General features: G+C 35.4%; 2 protein-coding genes across 11 annotated transcripts in view; one reads left to right on the plus strand and one right to left on the minus strand.

Moving 5' to 3' along the window:
• LOC111872361 (ubiquitin-conjugating enzyme E2 Z-like) overlaps window positions 1-7,008 on the minus strand; it is a 22,108-nt gene extending 15,100 nt beyond the window's left edge. The window contains exon 1 of one of the 2 annotated variants that reach the window (XM_033754651.1): window positions 6,475-7,003. In XM_033754651.1, coding sequence (XP_033610542.1) covers window positions 6,475-6,602 — 128 coding nt within the window. In that variant the 5' untranslated portion in view covers window positions 6,603-7,003. Of the gene's footprint in view, window positions 1-6,474 lie in introns of both variants that reach the window. The other variant, XM_033754650.1, reaches the window with a different exon arrangement.
• A 338-nt stretch (window positions 7,009-7,346) lies between these two features.
• Window positions 7,347-10,337, plus strand: part of LOC111872370 (nucleoside diphosphate-linked moiety X motif 17) — a 7,872-nt gene continuing 4,881 nt past the window's right edge. For 2 of the 9 annotated variants that reach the window (XM_023866171.2, XM_023866178.2), the window contains exons 1-2: window positions 8,583-9,082; window positions 9,167-9,356. In XM_023866171.2, the coding sequence (XP_023721939.1) occupies window positions 8,810-9,082; window positions 9,167-9,356 (463 nt within the window). In that variant the 5' untranslated portion in view covers window positions 8,583-8,809. The other 7 variants (XM_033754663.1, XM_023866174.2, XM_023866172.2 and 4 more) reach the window with 7 other exon arrangements.

Genomic DNA, 10,337 nt, shown 5'->3' on the forward strand with positions numbered 1-10,337 from the left:
TCATTGTTGTGACTCGAAAATTGTTCATTTGTTGTATGTATGTATGTTGACAAAGTTGTGAGTTACAGCTGCTTTTATCATATCATATCATATTTTATCTATGTTATATTTTACTTTTCATTTTATATCTTATTTTAGTATATATATATAAATGGACTGCTTCTATATCTGTGGTGACTGTCTTGCCTGTACAGATTGCTTGAGGTAATAATAAATCAATCAATCAATGATTTTTTCATAAAGAATTTGGATAGGTTGTTAAATCAAAATAAGGATTGGAAATTTGGTTATGATACTGTTAGTAATAAAATATTAAATTCAAATTCCATGTTTCTTGCACCAATTACTGAAGATTAGGTATTAAATGTAACCAATAAACTGAAAGTTAATTTTCAGCAGTGAAATACTGAAATATTGGAAAAGCTAGTAAAAAAAAAGTATTTATACTTCTTTTGGCTTATTTTGGACTTCACCCATCGTCTGGTATGTAAAAGACAAAAGACCACGACGTTTCGGAGACTGGATCTGTCTCTGTCTTCAGGTGGATAGGGAAGGATAAACCTATTCAGTTGGGCCCATCCAAAATAAGCCAAAAGAAGTACAGTATGAGTATACACCATCGTCAGAATCTTTTCAAGTCTACCAAAAAGTATTTAGTTTATTAAAAACTACTGATCTTTTTATATGAGACAAACTCCGTCTTAAGTGCAACACTTTAATTGTAGTTCTTTCTTCTTTCCTTCCTCTACACTACATGTTTCGGCCCTAAATGGCCATCATCAGGTGTATATTCTTACGTAGCTGCTACACTGCCCGTAGTTTAAAATTTAAAACACCAGTCTTTCCAATTGTATGTATGTATAAAATCTTTGTTAACCTACACACGTCAATTTGATTTCCAAAACTGGCACTTTTTAAAACTTCAATTCAAATTAAAATGTCTTTAAATTTTCCGTTTTTTTTCTTTTTCCAAATTTTAAAAATTAAAATTTCTCGGGGTACTCGCCCTATGTCTATAGTGCTGCAGCAGCCACTTCTTGTTTTATCGCTGTTCAGGTATTATTCTGTGTAGGCTCTGTGTGCCGCTGCCTATCTTTAATACATATTAAAGATAGGCAGCGGCACACGCACAGAGAGCCTACACAGAACAAGAACATTTTTTTTTGGCATGTAGTGTCTGGCTGTTTTCAACTGACTTGTCCAATTGTGCCTGTGTAACATACATTCAAATTTTGGCTTAAGGTGGACAACAGAACAGACGCTCTACATTAAAAACTACACGAGTTTCCGTGCGCACCTCAACAGTATAACTTGTGCATAATTTGCTAAATATTCATTGAAGCAAAAAATAGCACCAATGTATAAGAAGCGGCATCCAGTGAAACTAAGCCTTAGAAAATAAACTTGAAATGTACGAAATGGTTAAGCCTTCACTGACAGATTTACAACAGTTTATTAATAGCAGTAACTTTTTCCTTTTGCTTAAGGAGAATCACAAAAACTTGTCTAAAGTTAAGAATAAATGCAGTAATGTTCTGCAAAAAGTAACAGTAGTGAACAACAGAAAGGCATACTCACTCCAAGGAATATAATCCTGCTCTCGAATTTGTACAGGCAGAGTTCTTGTTAATCTTGGATTTGTTATATATGTTTAAGCTAATGACTAAAATATTCTGTTACTTTTGATGGAAACTTTTATCTTAAATTTTAATCAATGATAAATTTGAATGTATTAAGCTAGAGAGAAATTGTATTATGATGTAAACATACATTGTCTTATTTTATAAGTCTTCTTGACAACTGCTTAAGAGTATTAGCAAGATAAATTGACACAATTCTGTATCTAAGGCTTTTGCCTACTATAGATATAATGGAATAAGGAAGAAATAATAATAAACATTTTAAATTAGAGCTAAAGAAATATCTGCATGCTCATTCCTTCTACTCTGTAGACGAATACCTCAATGNGACCAGCCCACTGCCAGCTGTGAGACACATACGAATTTTGCCAATGAATCAATATACCCCTAGCTGATATTGTTCAGAATGAAGTTACAACTCACAGATCACAGGTGGTGTTGAAAATTTTGTCCCTGTTAATTACAGATCAATCTTACCTTTAACAACAAACTGCAGAAACCAACTGCAAAAATGAAACCTGCCAGCTGGATTTTGCTGCTGGAAGGCATGGACTACAGTTGCTTTGTATGGTCTAAACTTCAGCATTTGTGTTGTCCTTCTTGCACTAGACACTGACATTCCAGTATCTTGGGCTAGACGTTTCAGTGATTTTCTATGTATATGCTCAAGTCTGGCTCCTACGTCATTAACTTTTCCTTGGTAAGCACTCAGTGCTTATGTTTCTGTTTCTTGTCCATTAAGAGTCCCAATGATTTAAGTCTATTCACTAAATTGTGAAATATTTGTCTACTGGGAACTCTTCCATCACAAATTTTACATCAAAATTTTCACTGTCATTTTCGAGCAGATTTGTTTTCATGCAGGTATTGTACAGAAATACACGTTGCTCTGAAGTATACCACATCATGATAGAACGTACTGCTCACTAAATGTAACTGAGAAGAAACGGGTAATGGAGCTGATAACTACCAGCCACTGCTGACAAATCATAAACAAATCCCCTCAGTATGAACTGCACTGCTTGATGTGAAACATAATGCCGTCAAGCCGTCCACTAAGTTAATAACGTTCCTCAATTCCAAACATTATCGGCCATCAGGCATACTGATTCAATGACAAAATTTGTGTGCACCTAACAGCTGGCAGTGAGGTGACTGGCATGAAGAGCAGAGCCGTGAACTGATCAACAAAGGTAAGAACCTGTATAATAGCACTGTACACGAGATCCAACCCTGCAACTATAAGAGATTCTAATGGGTGGAAAAGCCATGAAATATAGAAATAACTCAATGAATTATTGCATTACTAATCCACCACATCATGCAGACCTATTTTTAAAGAATTAAAGATTTTAACTGTTACCTCCTTGTGTATCTTTGAGGTGTTGTGCTATTTTCAGAAATATAATGTATACTCTGGGAAATTCAAATTGACATGAATATACAAGGACTTTTTATCATTTTTTAATAATCACAGCATAATTAACAATAAACAGCATTGTTTCTGTAAAGGGAAATCAACAAATACCGCAACTGCAGAGTTTATAGAAAGGGTTTACAAATCACTGGATGAGAGGGAAATAAGTATAGTGATATTTCTGGATCTGTTAAAGGCATTTGACTTAGTTGATCATGGTATATTGCTAAGGAAGGTGACAAGAATGGGAATAAGAGGGGTTGCACTATAATGGTTTCAATCATATCTAGAAAACAGGGAACAAAAAGTGGAAATTACATACAGATGTAAAGAAACCAATGAAATCACTATCTATCGCGAAAGAGACCCATAAGACATGGAGTCCCACAAGGTTCTGTTCTCGGACCAGTGTTGCTTTTGCTACATATCAATGATCTAGAAGCTGGCATTGAACATGGAAGACCAACATTTTTTGCCGACAATACTAGTATTCTTATAACAGGAAATAGTGCTAATGATGTCCAAAGAAAAATAAATAAAACAATAAATGCACTCACAGAGTGGTTTGAAAGAAACAGATTAATTACTAATAAAGAAAAAAAACAGCAATATCCTTTCATCAACCTCAAAAAGTACAAGTCGAATGCCCATCAATAAAGCTCTATGATACAGTCATCAATTATACAGACCATACAAAAATTTTTGGGAGTTTGGTTGGATAAAAATCTAAGGTGGTCTGCACATACTCAACAACTAGCAAATAAATTACGTAAAATATGTTTTGCCTTACGAGTAGTCAAAAGAGTATCAGGGTGAGAGACTGCTCACACCTTATATTATACTTATTTTCAATCCTTCTTATTACATGGATCGATATTTTGAGGAAATTCAGGAAATGCTAAATTGATCTTTAGGTTGCAGAAGAGAGCTATTAGAGCTATGATACAAATCCCAAAAACCATTAGTCGTAAACAATATTTTAAATCATTACATATATTACCTTTACCATGTCTGTATATACGAATATGAAATTCTAGTTTACTTAAAAACCAATTTGAATGTTTTCATAACCAATTCAGGAATACACTAGCACAATATTCAATAATATTGGACTTCGTATGTTAAATCAGTTGCCACAATACATTAAAGAGATACCAGTAATATACAAGTTTAAAAAGACTTTGAAAACATTCCTACTTGATCATTGTTTCTATAGTATAGACGAGTTTCTCTTGTTTGGGGGCAAATCCTAGTTCTAATCACTTGTGAACATATATTTCAAGAATAATTAACTTGTAGATTTTAACATTAGTAATGTTATACGAATGCCTACTGCCCTACTCTGTATTTTTTTCTTATAGGAACAAGATTGAGGATACCAGGGTATTTTGTGCCAGGACAGAAGGACTGGGTCTCGAGGTGTACAGCAGTGTCATGTGTTAAACAATTATATTAGTTCTATTATTAGAATCATCATTGTATTATCTTAGTATATTATTATATCATTATATTATTTATCATATTATTATTATTATTATTATTTATTACTGTAAAGTATTTGACTTGTCCTATATCATGTATAATGATCCATGGATATGAAGTAAATAAATAAATAAATGTGCCATATTTTAATATACCAACTTTCAGAAAAGTGTTATCAATATGGGTATTAAATTGTGTAATAGACTGCCTTTGGATTTAAGAAAATCAGATGGATGTAAAGGCTTTAAACATAAGCTAAAAGTATTTTTACTAGTTCATTCATTCTATACATCGTATGAGTTTTTCTTCTCTTAGAGCAGGGGTCTCCAAACTTTTCGAACCGCGGGTCACATTAGGTAATTCAGCACTTTCAACGGGCCAGATAAAATGAGAGTGTTACTGAAAGCACACAATTTCATAAACTAAATACAAGGTACGTGAGAATAAATTATCGTATATTAATGACAACAGACAGTAGCAACAAATGCTCATATTTCCATCACAAATTATAATAAAACAATTAACGTGAATGATGGAACTCTTTTTGCATTCTTAAAATCTGATTAAATTGAGGTTCAAATTTTGAAACAAGTAGCGACTTTAAATGTTCATCGGATAAACTTGCCCTGTATTTCAACTTGATGCACTTCATCTGGGAAAAATTTTGTTCACACAAATATGTAGTCCCAAAATGGAGATAAATTTACAAGCAAATTTCTTAAATTTGGAAATTGCTCAGAGTTCAGAAATTTATAAAACTCGATCAAATTTCCTTCCTTGTATTTGTCTGTAATATGATAATTTTCCTGAAGTTCAATAATTTCCATTTGAATTTGACTTGGGACATCTGCAGCATCACAGTCAAACGGATTTTGAAACAATCTAATTTCCTGAGCACTGGACTCCAAATCAGCAAATCGCTTCAGAAATTGTTCTTTCAAACCTGAAATGACTAAATTTGCAAAGGAGGAAGGAAATTCTGCTTCACCTTTTTTTATGCAACTCTGCACAGTATAGCATATGAACAAAGTTACAATTTTTCACTTGGCTTTCCAGAAGTATCAACTTTGCTCTGAATGTCTTGGTAAGTGCAAATATCACAGACCACGTTATTTTGACCCTGCAACTTTAAATTCAAATGGTTCATATGGTTTACCAGATCAGCAAAACTGCTAATTTCCAAAGCCACTTGGTATCTGATAAAAGTGGTTCGTGATGGTTTTTCTCAGTAAGAAATATATCAGTTTCATTCCTGAGCTGAAAGAAGAGTGAAAGAACCTTTCCACAGCTAAGCCATCGAACTGCAGTATAATATGTCAGATCAATAAGCTTGAAAACACATTTAACAGTACTAACTGGAAAATTAGTTCAATTGGCACATTCCTGCACAATTCTTTCGCGGGCCGTAGTTTGGAGACCCTTGTCTTAGAGGGACAGTAGTAAGCATAGAAAAACCTCTATTCAGCAATTGAAATAGATAACAAATTGTCGCTAGTAGTATCTTAATGTGACTGGTGACTGACATGGTCATATGTAGGACTTTTGATTTACTGCAATGCTCTTAGAATTCTCTCGATAAACTCATCAGTTAACTTGCATTTAAATTTATGTACTGTATCTAATTTGATTATTTATCTGGTTTTGATAGTGTGTGTTATATTTAAATATTACTATTGACAAATTCTAATCCTTTAGTCATTTGAGCAAAAGGACTTCAAGAATGATGTATTTAATGACTTGTTAAAGTATTACTATTGTAGCAATTATGAATGCCAAATAAAATTAATGAATGAATGAATTAATTAACCCGATGATCGTACTTTACTTGTAATCAGCAAATTCCACATATTTCATAACTCTAAAGAATTCAATACAGTGGACTGCTTTAGATCACTTAAAGACAACAAACAAAAAGAGACTAAGTATTACATTTACCTTTTGATTCTTAATAAACACTGGTGTGATGCTACTTCTCTCTCGTCAGAATTGGTAACTGGGTCCCATTCCGTACTTACTGAGCTTAGTGACGGAGCTTGGAGAGTAAGTGTGGGCATTTTTGCCATCGCTGAAACTCTCCTAGCAATTCAGTCGTCACCAATATTTAGCCAGAATGAAATGCTGTACATAAACTTCACAACTCCCATGAAAACCCATTATACATTTCGTAGTCTTACGGTATTTTCACTCCCTGTCACTTTGACGTATTACGTACCACAACAAGAAGTCATACTGCAGAAACAATTGGCCAGTACGGCCAGTACATAAACCAAAACAGCAAACACACACACAACCGGACACGACTATGCGTATAGACGAATAACAGCTAAATATAACCAGTACAGTGGGGAAATTTTCGTCTGTTTTTCCACCTGCAAACTCTCCACGAGACATCCTGAAGCCTGGGTAAGCTTACCACAAAACAGGCGAATAACAACAAAGTATAACGAACACATGCAATGGTGGAATTTCCATAATAATGGTCTTGTAAACTGCAGACGCTGTACAAAACATCCTTTCACGAACCTCATGAATAGTTCTTTGATGGATTCTAGATTCTAGACGTCATGCGCGGACATGTGAGAGTTTAGGTTTTCACAGGAGTCACTACGAAGCTTACAGTCTTCCGGGATGTGACGCAGTGCAATTTGGTATATTTGTGCCCGAAACTCTTCTCCCGAAGTTGAAAAAGCACATTCCTCCGAAACGTTGGTGCCGTCAAACTATATGGCATCTCGTCTCAGAAGACCTTAATCTGCACTCTGGATTACTAACTAAAACATTCATGATCATCATGTTTTTCAATTTCGTATGGTGGCAGGATAGATAGTAAGCTCTCATTTGAGTAGTTATGATAATGAATAAAAACGTGTTGGGCACAGGAATTATGTATTCAAATTTCGTCATGATAATTTCTTAATCCGAAGCGTGTGAAATTTTGTACACTAATTGATTAACGCCATGTTTTCATATTTAAATTCCTTTGTCATGGTGCATTCTTTATCCTATGAAACCCGATGGCTACATTAAGTAATCGTCAATGGGTAGAAGGAAAGGGGTTGAAATGTTTATTGATTCCATCTGTGTTTATGGAATTTGTAATGTAAAGAATATTAAAAAAAAATACCTCGTCACATTTTTTAATTCTTGGACTATAAAGTGTAATCAACTTTGAAATAATTCATTATCCATGATCGTGAAATTTTAAAAATCATTTGGTCCGTTTAATAACTCTGTAAACTTATACGTTTTTCTCATAAAGGCATTTCTTTGGCCATACTTTCTTTCCTATTCCCTCCTTTTTAAAATTCATTGTCAAAGTGACTCCAAGCGGCATTAAGACGGGCTTCGACAAATTCGAAGGCGTAATTTTTTTCTTTTTTCCTTGGCACTACAGCCCCAGTGGGCCTAGGCCTGCCTCCATGAACTTTTCCGTTCACTTCGGTTTTTCTAGATCTTACACATTCGGTAGGACTCCTTGGGCGGGTGATCAGCTCGTCGCAAGGCCTCTACCTGTACACAAACACAGAAAAACGCACACACACAAACTAAACATCCATGCCCTGAGTGGGATTCGAACCCACGATCCCGGTTTCCAAGCGAGCGAAGACAGTACATGCTTAGACCGCTCGGCTACCGTGACCGGCGCGAAGACGTAATACCACAGTTTATATCGAGATTGGTACTTTTACTACACGAAATACGCCAGCTACTGTTTTTTTTTCTCACTGTCACTTTCTGTATCAAAACGATTTGTATGACTACGAGTAGTGTCGCCGCCACTCGTATCGTGGAGTGTACAGTGAGATTTTTGGTTCTCATGGCGGTAAATGACTATTTAGTGATCCGTAGTACGGATTTGTAGAATCCGTTGCCATCAAGTGAGGTAGATAAGCTGAGACCCGGGAGACAGTAATTCATATGAAAATATCTTCTGCTGTTACACTCTAAAGAAAACACATTTAACATTCATGTCCACATTTCATTCTTGCATTAAAACTGTATGTTGCTGTAACTGGTTGCATTGCTGTTATTCTGTGCGTGGAGTTATATCCATTTGTTATGCTTAGCTAGTTACCGCTAGATACTGACCGTGAAATGTATAATGCAAAACATTAAATTACGTATATTATAAGAGTTTGACGACGTTTATTGTAGTGTCATTCAATTATCACATGAACGGATGAATTCTAAAAAAATACATGATTCTAACACATACTAATCTTCAAATTCCAGATTACTTGGACATCTGTGATAATACCTCTGAAAAATAATGGCAGCAGTTGTAAATAACATAGCGAACATAAGAAGAATGCTTGTTGGTGTCAGAGCGCCAGACACATGTGATAAACCAAAAATGGCCAACTTTTTAACATGCTTGGTACATCATTTCTCACCCACTCAGAAATCAGCAACGATAAATTGTAAGATTCAAGATGATATGCTGGTGCTATACTCTCCACATGATGGGAACAAGTTGGGTGATAAAGATGAAGAAAGTACAGGAACAGTTAATGGTACTGAATTGGAATCTGTGACACTTTACGTACGTTCAGAATTTTATGTAAAACCTTCAGTTTACAATGTGTAATGTAGACTGGGCATTCATATCAATTAATTTTATTCACAGCATTCACCAGAATGCCCACTTTGGAAACTACAACAATGTAGCACACCTGTAACACCATCACAAAACAGAGGGATTTATGTTGGAGTTGCAGTTCTTGTGGAATCATCCGATTCACATGTTCTAATGACTCAGCGTTGTGACCACCTGCGTACTTTTCCTAGGGCATGGGTACCACCTGGGGGACACCTAGGTTTGTAAATCCATTCCAAGGTTTTTGTTTAGACAGCAGATGGATTGAACCACTGATGATTTGCAGATATAACCAAAGTTTACCCCAGAATCTGCGAGTCTTTTTTTTTTTTAAGTTTCTGACGGGTCTTGTAAGCAATCAAGGCGTTGCCCAGAGCTATATTCTCATGTTATTTTGTCCTGTCAACCTCCTACTGCAGACATTATCCTCCTCCCACATTGACGCTGCAATAGTGGAATTTAACATGAAATGAAGTACAGAATTTGCTGACAAGCGGCAGTTCACTTGCAGACTAACTCTACAGAGTTGGTTAGTTGGTTGAAGTACAGAATGGAAACTGTTATAGTTCATGTTGATTGCACATTGAGTATTGGTGCTATTTTAAGATTATCATGTGTTACACATGAAACAGACCATGTTACTTGTCAATGAGTGGTAATAATACCGAGTAATATGTGCACATTGTGTTCATGATGAAAAATTAACAGGGACAGTCTTATAATTTACCAGATATTAATATTGAATGTACATGGGCTCACTGAAATTAGGCAGAAATACATACAGCTAAGCTGTTATTATCCCAGTCCTTCTGAGGTTGAAATTGCTATCACAAAGTTGAAAAAGTATAAATTGCCAGGTAGTTATCAAATATTATCAGAACTGAATCAAGCAGGAAGTGAAATATTACGTTGAGATCCATAAGCTAATTAGTTCTATTTGCAATAAGGAAGAATTGCCTACCAATGGAAGGGGTCTATTATCATATGAGTTCACAAGAAGGATGATAAAACTGACTGTAGTAATTATTGTGTAAGATTTGAGGCTTTCACGGCGGTGGCTATGAAGAAAGCAGTCTTCTGGGATTTGGCACCGTGTATATGTGGTGTTAACCGACGTTTCGGAGGAACGTATCGCCCCCATCTTCAGGGTAGAAGAAAAAGTATAAGAAATCTGCAAGCGACAACACCGTGAGAAACGGTA

The sequence above is a fragment of the Cryptotermes secundus genome, unplaced genomic scaffold, assembly GCF_002891405.2.
Source record: "Cryptotermes secundus unplaced genomic scaffold, Csec_1.0 scaffold144, whole genome shotgun sequence".
Lineage (NCBI taxonomy): Eukaryota > Metazoa > Arthropoda > Insecta > Blattodea > Kalotermitidae > Cryptotermes > Cryptotermes secundus.